Raw genomic sequence first — 20,609 nt, forward strand, 5'->3', positions numbered from 1 at the left:
TGGGGGCATTTAAAAAATAAAGTTTACGCGGCGAACCTGGAAAATATTTACGTATTACAAGACAGAATTAGCGCAAAGTGTGAACTGATAATTCCCGATATGTAGAAAACGTAGCAAATTCTTTTTAGTACAATTTGCACATTGTCAAAGCGTTTAAGGAAGCTATTATCAACATTTAATTTTTAAACCATTATATCTTTTTATATTAGAGTGGAATCGGAAAATGCATAAAAAATTTACCATTCTATTTAAACAAGATAACTTTGGTCACTTTTTGATAAAAGGGAACGTTCACGAATTATGAAGGAGGTCCGGGACTTTTTTAATACATGGTATACCAGTAATGCATTTTGGGATACTTACACACTTATTACAAATAATATGCATTAAAAAGTTAGATTTACATCTTCTCAGATCTCTAGAGTTCAAATTTTATTTTTACTAATGAAAATCTTAAAGATGATATAGTAGCTACAAGAGCGCTCACCAATAAAATTACTCACCTAGTATAGTGAATTAAAAGAATTCACCCAGTATAGTAATCCAATATCATTCATTACGAAACATGAAAGAAAACGAGGCGGCATCACAGAGCCGAGAAAGAGATACGAGTTTAAGTCAATCAAAAATTAAAACTCAATGCCTTAAATACGTCCGATGACCGACATTTTTTTAGCGTTAATTATGTGGTAACGGTAAATAATTTCTTCTATAAATAATATATAATTTACAGATGTTTGCTTAAGTCGATGGCAACTGGAAAAAATTTAGTTCTCGATACATCAGGGCATGGATGTGAAAGGTGGCGAAAAAAATATAGAATATGTTGATAAACTCGATAGTGTCTTAGAATATTAGTGTCAACTCTAAAGATGTCGAGGATTATGGCATGAATATTCTAATAATGCATGAGAGTTCTAATAAATATAGCATTTTTAAAAGGGTATTAGTATTTGTTAATTTTTATTTAGTTTTAAGATGATTCAGGCATCAATAGGAACATAAAATGAGGAACAGATTGAGAAATGTAATATTTTTTATTTTCATAAATGTTAGCCTATTTGAGATTCTAAGAATCATATAAGATAAAAGATCTTCTTAAGTCAAGCTTGGAGAGGACAGTTTATTCAGAGTGAGGAAATATACCAGAAACTCCCTATTTGTTATTTAATATTGTTTTAACTCATTTAAATAATTAAAAGTCAGATAATTCATAAACTTTTAGGTATGTTTGAGGTTTTACTGAATTTTTTTAAGAACGAAAAATTATTTTCATTCCTGTTATCTTCTTACTTTAAGATTTTGGCCCTTTTTTATCATTTTATTATAGCTCCGGTTTTTTCGATAATGATTGACCTATTTGAATATCTATTTGCTTATGATTCCTTTAATCATGATTTTTCATAGTCAAGATAAAATCGGCCTTCGCGAATAACCAATATGTCACCTTTTCTTCTTTGTCCTATTACGGTCACTAGGTTACCATTAAGTTGCCATTATAATGCAACGTTCTTTGTATGCATCTTCGGTTACACTTTCATTATATTACAATATGGTGAATTATGGAAAATGTTAACCGATTCGTAAAACTTATAGGCGATTCATTACGGTTATAGTAAGCTTTTAGTTAGTTTTATAGAAGTCTTTTATTTTGAGGTTTGATTTTTTTAAATCGGTCGATTCGTTTTCGAGAAAATTAGAAAAATCTTTGTTTATCTTAATTTGTTCAGATAGAAAACAAGAATATGAAAATATCAGTTTTTATTTTAATAAGTGTTCAAAATGTTGCCCATTTTTGGCCAAACAATGATATAGGCGATGTTCAAATTCCTGAGGGACATTTTCAAAAACATGTTGTGGGATGTCATGGCAGCTGTCGATGATCTTTCAGGTTGGGGAGTAAACACAATAGATTTCAAATGACACCATAGAAAAAAGTCTAACGGCGTTATATCAGGAGATCTAGCAGGCCATTCTATAGGCCCCCTTCGTCCTATCCATTTATCTGGAAACTCGTCGTCTAGCCATTGCCGAACGGGAAGAACATAGTGAGGAGGAGCGCCGTCTTGTTGTGTTTACTCCCCAACCTGAAAGTTTGGATGAACTTCGTCAACGCATCATCGACAGCTGCCATGATATCCCACAACATGTTTTTGAAAATGTCGGTCGAGAATTTCAACATCGCCTATATCATTGTTTGGCCAAAAACGGACAACATTTTGAACACTTATTGAAATAAAAACTGATATTTTCATGTTTTTGTTTTCTGTCTGAATAAATTAAGATAAACAAAGATTTTTCTAATTTTCTCGAAAACGAATCGACCGATTTAAAAAAATCAGACGTCAAAATAAAAGACTTCGAAAGACCTTTTAAACACGCTATTACTCGTTACCCCTTGCCATTTAAAATTATTAAGGGGAAAAAAAATTGCTTGGAGCAAAGTCAGGACTTCTTAGGAGCCAGTTAATATCGCCTCTTTTTGACAATAGTTTATTTGCGAAGAGTATGACAAGTAGCCTTATCTTGCTAAAACCACCACCTCATTTTTTTAATGGCTCATTAAAGCCATTAAAGGTTTGGAAGGCAGGGCCAAAAATATCATGGATCATTGTGGCACTGATCTGTGTGAATATTCGGCAACTGCGAACACGATACAACTAATATTTTGATTAGTGCGCACATTTCGTAGGACTTCAAGAAAGTGAATATTTTCAATCCAACCCCTTTCTTCAAATTTATTTATCCAAGATTTGATAAGATTGGTTCGAGGTACTTTATTGACGTTATGAAGAGCATAACGAGCACGAAACCGACGCCGAACTGCGATGTAGAAATGATTTCATTCATAAACAACAGACACAAAACTCATGTCATTGGGCGTCAAACCGATTTATTATTGTATCTGTCAATAATGATAATTAATTCCCAATGATTGCTTTACTAGTAGCAATTTCATATAAACAGACTTAAATGTTAGAAATAAAATAACAGAGACACCTTGTATTTGTTTTGCAAGTCTTTATGATATCTCTATCCTCTTTTATAAACTCCTTATATTTTAATTTCATTGTTCACCTCTGTTTTTACTTATTTATCCCACTGCCCTCAACGTTAATGTCCATTTCTTGAGAAGAATACAGTTAAACACAGAAAGTGTTAAAAAATTCAAGGAAAAAATTTCCCATGAGTAAAGGGCGAAAAATGCATATTAAGTGAGTTAGGGGCACTGAAAGGATAAATTTAAAAAACGTTTTTTTTTTGTTATTGGAGGTTGTTTCGTGAATAATTCTTTTGAGATTTTTCTTTTGCAACGTGGGCTCATTTTCCGCAAACAACATAGTTTTTCCTACAAAAAAGGTCCTCGTTGCACATCGCCCAGAGTAGTTGCTGACCATAAAGATAACTTATTGGTTTCCAATGTAACACAGTTTTAAAACACAAAATAAACCAATTACCAAAATCCCTTGATAAAATAGTAATAGTATATTCTTAATTCATTCATGGTAAGCGTTCAAAGTGACCACCACTCATTTCAATGCAGACGTCAGCTCTTCTTCTCCACGATCTGCGTACCCTGTGGTAACTCTAGTGTTGTACGAATTTGATTGCAACAGTCAATAATACGTTGCCGTAGTTGCTCTTCAGTATTAATCGACACTGACTAAACCAAAGTTTTCAAGTGGCACCAAAAGTGAAAATCTAGTGGATTAAGACTGGTAATCTTGCTGGCCAAGCTCAAATGATTCTTAGCCGCTAGCCGAAAATGAGGTGATGCACTATGGGAACTTCATCCAAAAGTGCTAGTAGACCATGTATTAGAAAGTTAAGGAAACTTTGATCATTTATAAGAGTTAAGTTATTATTATAAGAAATAAGTGACATTTCGAAAGGTGTAAAATTAACCTCAGGGATAGAAAAAAATGGTCCAATAAGTCTATCGGCAATAATTCCTGCACAAACGTTAACTCAAAATCGAACTTGATGTCCATTTAATAACCTGAGAATTTTCATCGGACCAGTGATGTGTATTACGGAAATTGAAAATTCCATTTCTTGTAAACCCAGCTTCATCCACGTACAAAACATTTGCCAAAAAAGGTTTTTTTGTACCAGTTTTCTTAATAAACACTGCAGAAGATGATTCGAGTGGGATAGTCTACTGGAGCAAGAACTGGTACCCTTTGGATATGTACAGTAGTTAAGTATGAACAGTTATCCACACAGAATAGTGATTCACGTTATCCTACGATTCTCCTTTCAGATAGCCCTGGATCTTCCTCTACTTGTGCTAGAACGCGCTCCTCAACATCGGTTGTACATACCATTAAACTCTAGCCAGGGTCTTGGTTTCTGGGTTCAAATAAACCTATGTATGGTAAGAAAATGCCTTGCGATTTGGATATTTTCGAATATACAAGCGCTTAACCAAAAGATCATTTTCGTTTGCTCTTTCATAAATAAAATGCATATCTGCCCGTTCACACACAAGGTTTTCCATAATTCATAAAATTTTACGTTTACGCACACTTCAACAACAATAAACTAACAAAAATAATTGTGAACCAGAACATTTTTTTACCGAGATGCAGAATAAATAAAGTGACCGCATCTCTGAATCGAAGGAATCAAATAAGTATGGATTTAATACACAATTTTGGTATTTTGTTTATTTAATTTTTTAAAGCCATATGTGTTTTAAAAAATCATAAAATTTTGATTTGTCCATTAAATATTTAATAACTTAACTACTTTTGAAACGCCATAACTTTCATAAGTTTATGTTGATTTACCAGTTATCAACCCATATTAAAAAAACTACCCTTTCCAATTTTCAAAATAACTTTTCAGTATCACAATTTAATTTAGATTCAAAATTGATTGAAAATTATATCTCTTTTTTTAATTGCAAAAAAACGTTAATTCACCCTTTCAGTACCCCTAATTCCCTTAACACGCATTTCCCGCCCTATACTTATAGAAACTTCTTTTACTATTTTTAGGAGTACTATTACCCCCCGAATTTTTTAAAACCATTTCAATAAAAATGACATTTCATGACCCTGTATGTCACCGTTTAGTGATTCATCTGATCTTTAGAATTTTCATATGCTGTTTGTTTTGCACTATTTGGTCTTGTTGGGAACAATTTCACAAAACTAGTAAAGGCTCTAACTATGTTTTTATTATGATTTTATTATAGTAGCACGATTTAATAACTAATCTACCTTGAACTGAATTGGATTTGCGATAGACAAGGAGGCTATTGAGCATACAGGTCTTTTGCTAAACCAATCATGCCCCATCGAGGGTTACCAGAGCCCAAAGAAAAGCCAATAAGGCGCTCACGTCTGAAATATTTTTTATCGTTGGATAAAATATAAGTTTTTCCCAAATAATCAAACCTCATAGGCGGAAGCGCTGGGCAGTTTTCAATGACTTGGTTAATGTCTTGTTCTAATGGTCTACCAGGTTGTCCACAATAGCCAGATTTCCCATCTCTTAAAGTCTAGTCATTGTCTCTTAGGTTGTAGTCATGGTGCGACAGGCAGAGATGCCAGTTATGATTACCTTAACTTGTCTTATATCAGGTGCTGTTTATCTCCGGAGTGTCTTTCTCAAGCAGACGATTTAATGATGCAACAGCAATACATTTGACTAGGCCGATTGATAGCATAAGAACCCCTCGGTCTTTAGGAAAATGTTTCCACTGTTAATCCATCCAATGGAAGCAGCTCCACCACTATTTAGTATACTTGGGTACCGGCTATAAAATTCTTTCTCTTACCACTGTAGTTCCAATGTTGAGAGAGAGCACTCTGGGTCGCGGGTATATTCTTCGTTGTGTAATTTTAGCGGTCTAAAATAATTTTCTAAATTTTAACTGCCTGGTATAAGAGAGTTGCTTAATTATGAAATCTCCCCCCTGGGGAAGAGAGAACATTCACTTTTCCAAGTTTATTTAGTAAAAAGTTATTTCCAATGAACTTTCTGACGATTCGAGATATGAATAATAGCGTCGACTTCTGCATTAGCTTATACATTAGCTTATAGATGCTTTCCTTAAAATTAAGCAGTTTTATGTTTTCGATCAGCCTCTTTCGTATTACTCCTAGTATTGACACAATAATTGAATTTGTCCGCACTTTTCTCATGTTCCATTATTCGTATCTGGTGTTCTAGATCCTTGTACTTAATAATCTCTTCATTATATTTCGCTCTTAGGTTGTTATTATTAGAAATAGCTACTTCAATAAGGCTTGTCTTCCTAGAAATTTTATCGACTAGTATCAGGTCAGGCCTATTGTTACTTACTCGTTGATCTGTAGCATCTCTTGATGCAGTATTTTTGCAACTAAATCATTTCGTTCTTTATATTCCGTTGGTGCAAAAGTTTGACATTCACCGGTGGACTCCGTTCTCTCACATCCATACCTACATCTGTTTCTTTGTACCGTCGGCGTCGGGTGACCTACGACAAACTTTAAATAATTTCTTGTTGGTATTACTTGATCTTGGATAGCCACAAGAAACCCTTCCTTTCCCAGTTCCGGGAAAATGCTGTCCCGACGTCAACCAGTAGTTCCACGCTGCTATGTCGACATACTATACAGGGTGTCCCCTTTCAAATGGTCAAAAATGCTACAATATATACAGGAACCATAAAAAAGTAGGTTGAAATAGGATATCGATGGTCGGCAGTGCCTCGTTTCAAAAATACAGGGTGTTGAAATTTTAAAAAAAAAACGTTCTTTTCCCTCTGAATTAAAAACGCTTTAAGCGATTTAAATGATTTTTTTAGGTTTTAAATGATAGGTGGTGAAGCAACTTTTTTAGAAATTTCAGATAATTTGACTTGTCCAGGGACTTGCAGCACATGTACGTTAATTTTTTTTATAAATTATTTTTATAAAAAAGCAGGTACACGGTTTTTTTGAAAAAACACATTTTTTTCTGAATATTTTTTTATTTTTAATAAAACACAACCCTTGCAATTTTGAGCTCCGATGCACCGTTTTTGTGCAAAAAAATAAAATCTATATTCGGTTTTTTATTTTATTATATTTATTTTATTAGTTTTTTTGTTATTTCCAGAAAATTTTAGATATTTTTTAATAATAATAATAATAATAATAACAAAGTGTGTACATGTTTTTGTTATGTTTAGTGTCGGTGCATACTGACTATCGTATTTTTACGGTATAGGAATCACTTTTATTAGGAGATGAGATCGGAAGTCAATTTTTGTAGAAGATCGAGATACCATACTCCGTTGAAATAATGCTAACATGAAAAAGGAGAAAAATGAGTGACAAAAATCAAACAAAAGTCACTATAATTATAATAATATAGTAATTAAATTAATTAATTAGTTAATAATTAATTGTCTCTAACTGTTTTAAAATAAAACTGGTAGAAATGAATCGCTTTGGATTGGCGGAGCTTGCAGATATGCATCTTTTGTATGGAGAAGCCTGAGGAAATGCTTTGTTGGCGCAGCGGTTATTTGCTCGAATGCAGAATTAGCCATTGATTTTGCCAAAAACACCATACACCGAGTATTACAAAGCCATAATCATCCATCATCCGTTTAAAATGCAAAAGGTTGAGCATCTTGTGCCTGGAGACGCTCCTTGTCGTCTTGAGTTCGGTGAATGGTTCCTTTGTCAAATAGAACAAAACGCTAATTTTCCAGGTTGAATCCTTACAAGTGCCGAAAAAGGATTTTTGCGCGAGGGGTCATTTAATCCTCGCAATAACCACGAGTGGAGCTATCAAAACCCCAATGCTAAAGACATCAGAGAGTATCAGCAGAAATTTCGCATTAATGTTTGGACAGGTATTCTTGGCGACAGCTTATCTACGTAACACCTATAACCTACCGAGAAGACCTAGTTGCTAGAGTTGTGGTGGCTGCGTACTTTCTGAGAAACGATCTAGGGGTCTTTGCTCGCATGCATCTTGAGTCAACAAGTGCAGAAAATGCATGGAAATGCATGAAGGACACTTTGAGCATTTAGTTTGAATTATTTATTATTTAAATTGTTTTTCATTGTTTATTGTTTAAATTGTTTTTTTTTATTGTTGATCGTTTAGTTAAATTATGTATTTTTTATTGTAATGATAATATTAAAGTTTTCGTTGTAACAAAAAAGTTTGAAGCATCCTTGTATGGATTTTTTTTTCATGAAAACAGTGCGTCCCAGCGCAAAAATGCAAGGGCTGTGTTTTGTACAAAATAAACAAAACATTGAGAAAAAACAAATTTCTTTAAAAAAACAGTGGCGTATCTGTTTTTTTGACTTGACTTCGTCCTTCCTGTCTCTTCTCGCCAACGTCATTTAGAGTAATAATGATTTTGGATGATGACGAATATGTTTGGTCATAAGGGTGCGTGTGAGCCTTTGAATTTCTTTCAAATCCGTCCGTGTCTTCCAAGTCCATTTGAGAATGCCAAATTAATAACTCAATACAGGCATTGCATAGGTGTTAATTCCCTGAATCAGATTACCTGCATTTAATTCGAATTTAAGTAAGAACCTTATCCGTTGTGTATACTGGTCCTTAATCCTGGTTTTACTTTGTTTATCTTCGAGCAGTCTGGCGTTTAAATCTTAAATATTTGTAAGTCTCGCCATTCTCTATAGCCTAAATTATGTCACCGTTTGGGAGCTTAACGTCGCCATCCACAGTAACAGCCTTCTCGATGTTTAAGGTTATGCACTTTTGACCAAATTCCATATAGCCATATAGATGTCACTGAAGAATTTTTGCGTAATGTCCAGCAGAATTTAAAATTATTGAGTTTTATAAAACAATAAAGTTTTACAATATCGAATGGTTTATTAAGGAATAATAATATTTTTTATGAAGCCAGGAAGATAAGTTTTTAAATGAAGTTAAAGAGTAATAGCGGCATACAAAAAGTTATTGTTGATTTAAAATACATTTTTACTTTCAGCGTCAGATAAACATGTAGTTGATTAAATTGATAATTACAAATAAAATTGTATTTTGGCTTTAAAACAGAAGATAGTTGGTAATATTCACTTTTTGTACTTTTTTATATTCTGGGTGGCTTTTATCATATGTTTTATACAAAATTCGATGCAAATATTTTAGGAGCGTATTGTTGGACTCAATATAAGACTATTTTTTCTATAATGTGTGTCCTAAAATGCTTCCCTTCTAAGCTACGGCCCGCGCAAATTGCTTGAAGAAAATAAATTATTTGGAACCGTGACTACAGTTACGTGTTAAATCTTCTAAAAATTTGCGAATCTCCGTTTTTTGGGTGCTCTTTTCATTTTCCGTCACAAAAGTGATGTAAGTCCAATTTTAGGGGAGCATTCAGAGGGGTTTACCCTTCTGATGGCTCCTTTTATGTTTTCGATAACAAAATTTAAAATCTAGTAACACTTTCTATTTACTATGAAACAGTCTAAAATGTACCCCTTTTGCATTTTTTTGATACAATTAACGGTTTCCGAGAAAATCGCTAGTAAACGAAAGGGGAGCATTATTAAACTTGATTATCAAATAGAAAAAAACGAAGTTGGCCGTGACTGCTTTCCTTTTTGTCAAATCAAATTAATTGTATCGAAAGAATGCAAGAAAAGATAATTTTAGATTTATAAAAATATTTACCTTATTAACAGAATAATATTTTTATTATTAACAATTTCAACTCTTTACTCGTTATTATTATGCCTATTTAACGCGATAGTTTCCTTTCCTCTTTTATCATCTTCCCATTCTCCCTTTTGTGATTCACAACTTTTATTTCAACCTTTTTAAACATTGACGAAAACAAAGAAAAACACAAAGTCACGGTCTCACAACATATAATCACAGGCTACACGTGTTTCGCTCTAGTTAGAGCATCATCAGGCCTAAAATTAAAAATATTACTTAAACAAAACTACAAACTTATCATCGATGAGTTTATGTTGCTGCGTTCTACTTTTTAATTTTTCTTTTATTTTATACAATTATATCCTAAAAATTATTGTTTATTTATGTACTGTGGATGGCTTTTAAAGGGTTTTTAGTGTTTTTATGTAAGTTTTTAGTTTTGTTTAAGTAATATTTTTGATTTTAGACCTAACGATGCTCTAACTAGAGCGAAACACGTGTAGCCTGTGATTATATGTTGTGATACCGTAACTTTGTGTTTTTCTTTGTTTTCGTCAGTTTTGTATGTTGGTCTCTTGGAGAATAATGGATTTAAACATGACCATTCTATTGAATATAGAGTGTGATTATGACTATTACCGCTGCAATAAATGCACCATTGCATGTTTGAGAAATAAAAAGTGTATATGTATATAACTAAAATAAATAATTTTAAAAATATTTGAATAAGAGTTACTCTCCTTCAAAATTCTCATGTTGACTTGATGTAGAACTGTTAAGCTGATGCTTACTAAATTTAAATAGATCTGAAGGAATGAAGTAGGGTGGATTAAGACTTGGTACAGAGACACTGTCCAAAATTCCTGGAGCTTTTCTAAATTTCTGTTTATTTTTCTCGGGCCTTTTCTTAATTAGTTCTTCAAAAATGGCCACTTGTGCTTCGTAGGCTTCTTCCACAAACGTTTCCCTTGTTACCAAACCTACATTAAATAATATTATATTCTTAAGGTTAATCTTAATCAATGTAGTACCTTCATCATTTAAATCAGGATCCTCATTAAATGTGCATATTCCAAGCGTTTTCATTCCAGTAACATATTGACAAATCTCTATGTATCCCGATCCCATTCTATCCATTAAATCAAATAACTTATTAATGTGCTTTTTTTCATATAAAAGCGGAGGATTTCCCAATCCAGACCTATAAGAGTTTGACTGCAAATGACTGCGAAATCCGTTTATTAATAATTTTTTACCTATATAGGATGCATTTATTAAGTAAGTTTAAAATAAATTCAATAGGATTTTCGGCATTTGCACTTAGCATGTGGGCAATAATAAATTGAAAACATTCAAATATTCTATGAATCCTCAAATACTTCTGAGCTTCTTTCACTGATTTTTTTGAAGAATATTTAAAATAATCTGTAGCACCTTCTTCTTCTATTTCTGGAAATGGTTTTGGTTCCTCTTCAACTTCCGTTTCTAAGCCTAGAATCAAAATATTCTATAAAATTTTAGCTTCACTTTTTCATAAATAGTTTTATTCTAGTTCATCTTTTCCAAAAACCTAAAGGATTTTTTTAAACTGGTTCTAGATTTAGTTTTTATGCAGGTTTTTTTTCTGAGGTCTATAAATATCTAAAAAAAATATTTTAACCAAAACTGTTTGAGTGAGAGTAAATTATGGTAAGAATAAATTTATGATACATTAAAAGACAAAAAAGTTTATTTCCATCTTCTAATGAGTTTTTCTAGCAAATTATAATGAAGATAATTATATTTAAAAGCGATTTCAGATACATGTTTGAATGTACGTTTGCTCTATTACTTTTATCTCTACTTACCAAAGAAACAAATGTACCTAGTGAGCTTTTCCTGCACAAATCAATTTAAGCAAAATGTGCTTACAATTATATTTAGGTTATAGGATTAAAGCTACGTGAAATATCTGAATGTACGCTTTGGGCGTAATGCCTTAATTACTTTTTAATGCATACCTTACTAAAGTTGCTTACCAGAACAAAAGGAGCTTCATTTCAGGAAAGCTGTTTGAAGTTAAGAAATTAGATAAAGATTGTGCCGTTTAACCGAAAAAGTGCAAAACAAATTGTCTTTTTGTGGTTTAAACTGAAGTGGCTAAAGATAAAGTGTGCATCATCTTTGAAATAATACCTCTTAAAAGCAGACAGTACCTAATACTATCGTACTGTAACAAACATTTGAAATAGACTAACAAGTAACTGGAGAGAGACGAAGTGATTTTTTTGTAAGAACCTACCAGAATGAAAAAGTAATTAAAGAAAAACAGCAATTTGTCAAAAAGAAAAAACAAGAAACGATTTTCTCAAGAAAACACGACCTTCTCGAAGCAGAAGACTTATGCTAAACTTACTACTAAAAGACCAACATAGCAGCAACGGAATGTTCTCGCAACTTTGTACATTAATAATTCTCGTGCAAATTCGTATTTTCTGCATCAACAATAGCGATGATAAAATCTAACATATTGATTTCGACAAGAAAAATAATTCTAGTATTCAAGAAATAAATGACAGTCAGAGACAATAGAATTGTTGAACAGATTGACTGAAGAGTTAGAAAAAGTAAGGGTTTGCAGCTATTGTTGTATATTATATGAAACTTATATAATTGCAAACAAGATATAAAAATGTTATTTTTTTGTATATGTGAAGTCAATAATCAGCTACTGGAAAAGAAAATTAAGAAAGTTGACAGTTTTGCAACGTCTCCGTCTTTCCCCAAGTTGATAGCACAACCACTTTAAGGTAAACAACATTAAAACATTAACCATTTCTATATAATATGTCAATATTTCATTACGTTTCACCTTTTAGTTTGTTAATGGTTTTCGTTTTAATGAGTTAAAAAATATTTTAATACCTAGAAGATAATCCAAATGTTTCAATTCTGGACGGTTTTTTCTAATAGTCGCATCAGTTTGTGTTAAACTATCTGAACTAGTTTTGGATGTTCTTGATCGCGAGTCTGTACTGGTAGATGTTTCAGTTTTAGTAGAGCGAGCTGATGCCAAAAGCAACTCTTCCTCTTCCTTAGATCTTCTAGTTTTTCCTTAGAATAGAATATTTATTACAAGCTTTTGTATACATTAGTGGTAGCAACGTACCATGTTCATCTCTCCAAAGCTTTTTTAACTCCCATTTTCTTCTTTCTTCGTGAGACATTTTAATTAATTGTTGAAAAGATGCCACATTGCGCATCCCAAAGCCTGATATAAGAATTGAGGCATCTCTACTAGGCTCGTCTTTTACAGTTGAATCAATTGTAACTACTTTTTTAGTTTTTTCAAATAGTTTACTGCCGGTAACCTAAATATATATAAGCAGAAATTGAAAGTATAATTGTAAATTTATTATTAGATCACCTCTTTTCTATCAAAATCCGATTGGGTGGGCTTCACGTAAGGGTAGTCTTGATAAAAATATGCATTTTTAGATTTAGTTGATGCAGCATAATATTTTTTGGGTTCAAACATAGTGTAGTCAATAAAATGTCCTTCTTCATAGCTGGCTTCAGAGAGAGTCGCAGCTTCTGGTGTTTCTGAAGCAGCTCCCTCATGGTTGTTTAAGCTTTGCTCAGCCATTTATTTTAATTTGTAGTCAAATGAATAAGTTTGACAGTCATCTCTGTCAAAATATCAAAAGGTATAAAATACCTAAAGATTCAGTCTATAGATTTAATTTCCGACCTCACCTATAAGTAAAAAGCGAAAAACTTTATCGGGTAAGTAGTCGGACAACATTCCGATGAAATTTTTGCGTTTAAATCAGAACTTTCGGTGGTCTCTTCGTTACTTTTTTTTTAACGAGAACGCACCGGCCGCCATAAGAAATACACTGCGATATTTCTGCCCATTTCAGCTGAACCTGAAGTGATCCTTTCCAGTGGCGTGTTATCTTTTAAATTATTTTGTTTTAAAATTTGTAAAATTTATTTTTTCAAATTTTTGTAAATAAATTTTCTTACTTTCTAAACATATAAAACAGTGTCCGGATACAAGGGAATACTACAAGATAGCGCATTCCTGGAAATTACACCTGCCATACAGTTGCAATGTATACAAAATTAACCTTACAAATACCTAAGTATACTTTAAAAACACAAAACAGAGGTAAAAAAAAAAACCTAAATAGGAATTCGATAAAAGGCTGAATAACATATTAAAAACAAATATCAACTTCAACAACATAATAATGGCTATCAACACATACGTGATCCCAACATTTTCATACTTATTCGGAATTATAAAATAGTCGGAAACAGACTTGAAAGAAAGTCTATACAGCAAAATAAGAAACGTATTAAAAAGAGCACGAATGCACCACCCGCTGTAAGTCCATGTTTCGAGAAACATGGATGGAAGAGGCATAATTAGCGTAAAAGAGCACTATCAATAACAAATAGTATGAAAAAGACTTTTATGTTTTCCTTTAAGTAAAAGACTTTCACTTAAAACCTAACTCCAGGGTATAATAATGCCGACTCCGGTGGCATCATGGGCAAATATTCACGATACGATCGTGTGGGCTCAAGTTTAAATTCTGGCATGGGCATGGCTGTATGTGAGTGAGTGTTCGATTAGGTTTAAGTTGTTGGTGGTAACTCATTTTATTCACGCCGGTAACCAGGCCGGATGATGCCGGATGCTTCGTAGGTGGGGTGACATCATGCAATGTAAAGTTTTAATATTGTGTAAAGTTATTGGTAATAAACAAATCGTGCTGGAAAATTGCCTAACAGCAGAGTCATAAAAAATAGTATAATCAGAGACTTGGGAATTTAGACTTCCTTAGACTAAAGAACTTAGAACCTTTGGTGTGACACTCAAGTTACAAGACAGTTTTTCCACTAACCAATACTCTTTATTTTTACTCTCGATACGTGTTTTAAATGATTGTAGTTTTCACATTGTAGTTGTGTCGAGAATAAAAATAAAAAGTTTTGGTTTTTTTTCTAACAGAAATGTTGTTATACGAAAAACTACGTCTATAAATGGTTAAACGATAACGAGAAATATTTATCTTACCTACAAATCTCACGTTAACATTGTAAACTTGGTTTCTATAGATTATCTTTTCGAGCAACTGGAATGCTGGAATGAAGATGAAAGAGCAATTTTGTGAACAAGGTCACTAATACCATAGCCATGTAAACTAATATACGTACCTTGTTTTTCAAATGACTTATGGAAATCAAAATAAACAGCATCAGCCTAACGCTTCCTTTGCCAGGCATCCGACAACCTGCTTTGATCAATAATTAAATTTGTTGGTGTCGAACTATCTTCCCTAAAACCATGCTGTTCATTAACAATGATCTCTTTATAGTGCCCGGTTTAAATAGCTAAATATTAAGCTGTCAAACATCTTAGGGATAGGTGATTGAATAGATGCACTACGATAATAAACACTACAAATCTGGTTTCTTAACCCTAATTTAAATATAAGAGAGATGTAAGTCTCTTTCCATATATGTGGAAATTTCCCAGTAGCTAAAAACAAGTTGAAAAGTCTACATAATGGCTGAGATAATGCGTATCTACACTGTCTCACAGTTGTTGTAAAGACGTGACTAGTAAATAAGTCAATCAACACATTGTGGACCATCACTACTAACAAAGTTTTCTAGAGTCATAATTTTTGGAATTTTATTTGATGTTTTTCGCTCAATAATGATTTTCCAAAAACTTTTATATTAAGAAGGAAAGTTGTGTCCTAAATTTTTTTGCGGAATAAATCATTGAATGCCGAAATTTAAAATATTGTAGAAATCGGAAAAAACTTCGATAATGATCTTTTTCACTGTTATAGATCATCACCAATACCAGTGCAGGTTGATGTTCCCAAGAGAACTATCGTAAGGCCGATTATTTATAATATACCTCATCCTCTCATCATGAGTCTCACTCAGTATAATGAATTTACTTAAAACAGTACAATGTGCTGATAATACTGCATTCTATATAGTGGAGTAGTAAGAAATAAAATGAAGTCGCTATAGCAAAACTGTTTTATTATAACTGCCTTATACTAAAACCCGGTCTTATACTATTGAAAAAAGGATTTAATTAAGTCATTCCTTAAAACTTGAGAAAATGATTCATTAAAACAATCATACACATATGTGTATGTGTATGATTAACTCAGGACTTATGTTTAAAGATCACATTAAGCAATTTAATAAGAAACTTTCCAGTGTTAATTATTACCTAAGAAGAATTTTCTATTATGTTCCCGAAGTAATAAGAAAATTGAATAACATGGATTTCTTTCAAAGCCAGTTACTGTATGGAAATTATCCCAAAAAAAGAAAAATTAATACATTTATTAATTTTTCCGGCTCTATATATATTCTATATTTCGCCGCCTGTTGATGATAAAAACACACTTTCGTCTATTTAAAACTTATCAGGACATATATTTATAATACTTATACGACCTACAAAAGAATTATTTAGCTTCTTCCCAACACAGACTAACACATACTCAACTCTCGTCTAACCAAGGCAATAAGATTATAGTATGTATCTCCTTCTACGCAGGATGCCTATACTCACTACACATTACACAAATACCCATTACTTTTCCCTTAGGTTCTTCAAGAGGCATAACCAAAATTTAAGCATGAATAGGCGTAATTGCTGTGAATACACACTATGAATTGCTGTACATACACAAAATAAATTACCAGGATATGCCTGTTTTTTTTTATTTCTAATTTAGATAAAGTTTTGAATATGATTGATTGGTCATTTGTAAATGTTAAATAAATATATACCTCTATGTTAATATTCTTTTCGACTTTTTAGAAATGTTAATTACCCATTCCTATTTTATCGTTTTATTTTTTGTTTTTTGCTTTTTAGTAAAGATATTAATATCACTGGTATTTAATTAGCATTATATCGTTAATAAGTAAATAAGGCCCTATCTATTTAACATATATTTCTCTCTTTTATTAACTTTAAATAACTACAACATTTATTTTGGCAGTTATTTTAAAAAAATTTGATTTTTTCTAAAAATTGTCACATTATGCCATTGGAATTTTCTATAAATATTGTTCCAATACTGTTGTGGTATTAGAACAAGACATGTTTTTTTTATCAACTTGGAAATGATAAAATATTTTTCTTGGGTACTGAATTTGAATATTCCTAGTCTAAAAATTATAGAACGAAATCACAAGAAAAATAAAAAATATGTATTAAATACAGATTATTTCTTTTACGTTTTGTCTACGCTACTGATAAATACGAAACTTCTTGCCAATTTTCGATTTGCCAGCGCAGATGATTTATATTGACCTCACAAATCGCATATAATTTGGAGTAATTATTGTAGAAAGGCAGAATATTTTTTTCGTATTTTGCCGATCGATCGTTTATTTCTTATAATACACTACGGCTAGTGGTTTATCAAAGGCTTGAAAATGCCTTGGGCTATGCAGGTCAAAGAGTACAGAGGAAACCGATAAAAGCACCAAGACTTTCGAAACCTTGTTAAAGATATATAATTAATGTATTTATTTCAATTTCTCGATAATTTTACGAATATCTTGACATCTGAAAATAAAATCAATAAAAATATTCATTTTTATACCCATAAAGCGATAGGTAATCCACATATAATGTGGCGATGGCAAATGAACGTAACATTTGATTGACGATCAAAGATGTCATAAATAAGCGTACCGACTTTTCCGATGGTACCGCCGATAGTGTGTCATATAATCGGTTTCTTTATAATGACTTGCCGTCGCACGTCATACTATACCATAAAGCTGGTAGTAGTATGTGTCTTACTTGAAAGTTGATTCGCGATTTGACATAGTAGGTCTCCGTTTTACAGTTATATCATCCTTGTGTGTGCATCATAAATACGTCGCCATCGAAGTTATTTTGCACCAAAAAGTAGGTAAATAATGCCAGATATCTCGTCTGCGCACCTGTGCTAGACGGATTCTGTCTTCAGGTCCGGAAGTTGAAATTTCAGTTGTTTGGTACTATCTAGACTAGATTTTACGTTCGATATATAAGGCAATAGCTATTCAGAATAAAATAAAATAAATTTAGGACAATTTCAGGTGGCTTGTTATGATTAATATATACGACATAAACGTGGCAATACAAGGCGAAATTCCTAAAGAAAACCGTTGAGCAGTCTGATTCACAAACGGCTCTGTGATATCAAGGAAAAATATAATGTACACTTATCTATTCAGCATAAAAATATACTTATATACTCGGACCAAGAGGTCATAAACGCAATCAGCTCCCAAAGGAACAAATCCAGACTAGTAAAAGGCTGTTTGAATACCCTACAGAATATAGCAATGTCCAATAAACTAGCCGTAAACACATCAACTCATCACAATCTACCCAGAAGATGCCTTAGTCACAAATTAGTTTATTTGGACCTATTTTTTAGTCCTATTTGGACGATTCTGCGACCATGAGGGAGGACTCTTTAAGGCGAAAGTCAAAAGCTGGATTACGAGCCAAAACCCAGAGCTAGTGTCTTCAAACAGCAAGCTAAAGGCAGACTAAAAAGTTCATAAAAACTTACACGTCTAAGTTTACCATAGAGCTTTTAACCCACAATTGAATGGAATTGAAAGGATAATAGTAGCTCTGCTTATAAGCAGCTACAAATTAAATAAACATTTGATGATCTTAAATACCGCAGACTCTGTCAGGATGAGGAAGTTACCATTGAGCATATATCGTGTCATGGTAAATCATTATACAGATTCGAGAGCTACGTTTGAAAGTTTGTAAAGACACAATCCAAAACCAAGCAGATACTTATTACCTACAATGGCCACAAAAAAAAGGCAGGGGATTACTGAACAAAACTACAATTCGTATGTATAGTTATCAATAATAATAAGTGATTTATTTTAATTTAAAGTCGCAATAATGTCCACACATGTAAACTTTTAATGTAACTTATTAAGCAAACTTTTACATACCAACATTTTCTATTAAACATGGTCTAACAGATATGTTTCGATTTGCTATATTAATCTCAGACCGCAGATTATTTTACATACCTTTTTAACGGACTTATAAAAAAGAGAATAAAAATCTACGTGTGACAGCCGATTTTTTAACCGATTTTCAGCGTGCAATTATTCTTAGTTGGTATTTACGAATGCGTTTCTGCGATTCTGTTTTTAACCAAACCAGGGGAAAACTTTTTTCGCAGAACAAGATAGCATTAATATATTTTTTAATTGCAACGTTTCAGCTTTGATTGCTTATCATCAACGATATTTTTTAAAAAAATAGACCTGCATTAATAACTAATAAAATGAGAAAGATATCCTAAATTTGTCAGACGAAATGATGATCATTGTTGGATATACTCTTCTCCCTGGCACATTATTATTGATATGAGTATGTCTTTCTTCAACAGATTATCTTATAAAAAGTACTAATTAATAGTAATTTGAAAAATACGTATAATGGTGTATACGCTATATAATGGTATACAGTGCTTTCATTTCACAACGAACCAACAGTTTGACACTTCGAGAGTGACTTAATAAAGAGTTTCCAGTTGTTTAAAAAACAAATTTTATAAAACTTCACCTAAAAATATTAATGATTTAAAGGATCGAATTACTCAGGAATGAAGAGATATTAGCGGACAAACACTGCGAATGTTCGTGAGGAATTTTAAAACAGACTTTATTATTGTCTCACGAATAAGGAAATATGTAATATACAATTATATAAATTCTGTGAATTCATTAAATTGTTTTTTTTTAAACACCTTTACTGTTTATAAGTCTATTTTTTGTAAGGAGTGGTTCGTTTTGAAATGAAAGCACCGTATATTAAATATAACGGCAGCCATAATGTCATTAAAAAAAATAATCTATACCTAGAAATCAGATAACCCTGTATATGAAGTTATCCTAAAAAAGTTGAAAAGAGCAGCGTTTATAATTTGTAAGCTGTTTTATGAAAATCTATTAAAGACGGTATTTTTGTTAATGTATTTGAACAGACTGGTTGTAATTATTCAAAATTTTAAGCATATACTACTCTTATCTAACTGATTTTATCTCAATTAGTTGCTTAAAGCAAAAAGAAACAACATTTTTACATAACACACGTTCTGCAGCCTAATTTCGAAAAGAGCTCTCGTTTTCGAAAAAAATTGAAATAAATGTTTAACAATGTAATTTATATATCATAACGTATTTTTGATCGTAGTTAAGGCACTTATAAAAACCTTGAATATTCCATCCTCTTGGATTTTTATATGTCCAAAATTGCATATTGTATATGACAAGTGAATCATTTTGCGTAAAAATCAGCTGGTTCAGAATCTTACATCCCTGGTAATAAAATAGCTATAACCCTTGTGATCCTAACATTCTTTCTAGCTAAAAAAAATTATTAAATTTTTATAAATGTCATTCAAGTATTTTTTAATAACTTTTGATAAAAGCGAGGGATGTGTGGCTCTTGGCACAATGTTTATACTACCTACAAGCGTTTCTTATTATAATAGATTATGTAATATGTATATGTAATTATAATAGATGTGAAAATCGAAAACTTAGATTTTAAAAAACTTATTGTTTTTAATTATCCAGGAGAAGTAGTAGTTAAGGTAGAAACTGTAAGAAATTTGCTTAATGATAGCTACGTTAGAAATTTTATAATATGTTATATTTATTAAGCATATACGTTCTTTTTAATTATTTGATAGTAAAGTTTTAGTAAAAGCAAGTTAGTAAAAGCAACTTAGTGAAGTAAAGCTAATTTAAAGTAAAGAAAATTTTAAAATAATTCCGGCAATAAGGTATTTATGGCTACACTCATGCAAATCGCACATGGCATTTTTTAAGATTTAGTTTAGATACAATAAAAGCCCAAAAAAAAATTTATTCGGAAGAAAAGAGTAACTGAAGCT

General features: G+C 32.0%; 1 protein-coding gene across 1 annotated transcript; it reads right to left on the minus strand.

The window, feature by feature from the left end:
* Nucleotides 1-10,301: 10,301 nt before the first annotated feature.
* On the minus strand, nt 10,302-13,317 carry LOC126734485 (uncharacterized). Its single transcript, XM_050438131.1, has 6 exons — nt 13,043-13,317; nt 12,785-12,986; nt 12,541-12,729; nt 10,893-11,127; nt 10,668-10,837; nt 10,302-10,616 (listed from the first exon to the last, which is right to left on the minus strand). The coding sequence occupies exons 1-6, from the start codon at nt 13,259-13,261 to the stop codon at nt 10,369-10,371; spliced, it is 1,263 nt and encodes a 420-aa protein (XP_050294088.1). The 5' UTR covers nt 13,262-13,317; the 3' UTR covers nt 10,302-10,368.
* Nucleotides 13,318-20,609: the final 7,292 nt, after the last annotated feature.

Source organism: Anthonomus grandis, chromosome 3 (genome assembly GCF_022605725.1).
Source record: "Anthonomus grandis grandis chromosome 3, icAntGran1.3, whole genome shotgun sequence".
Taxonomy (NCBI): Eukaryota; Metazoa; Arthropoda; class Insecta; order Coleoptera; family Curculionidae; genus Anthonomus; species Anthonomus grandis.

What these genes read in the sequence shown, in the direction of transcription:
- LOC126734485 (XM_050438131.1), bottom strand. Translation starts at nt 13,261, where the DNA reads ATGGCTGAGCAAAGCTTAAACAACCATGAGGGAGCTGCTTCAGAAACA. An exon ending in AATAAATGCATCCTATATAG is followed by an intron (nt 10,838 to 10,892) that starts GTAAAAAATTAT and finishes AAACTCTTATAG; the next exon opens with GTCTGGATTGGGAAATCCTC. An exon ending in TCCTGATTTAAATGATGAAG is followed by an intron (nt 10,617 to 10,667) that starts GTACTACATTGA and finishes TATTTAATGTAG; the next exon opens with GTTTGGTAACAAGGGAAACG.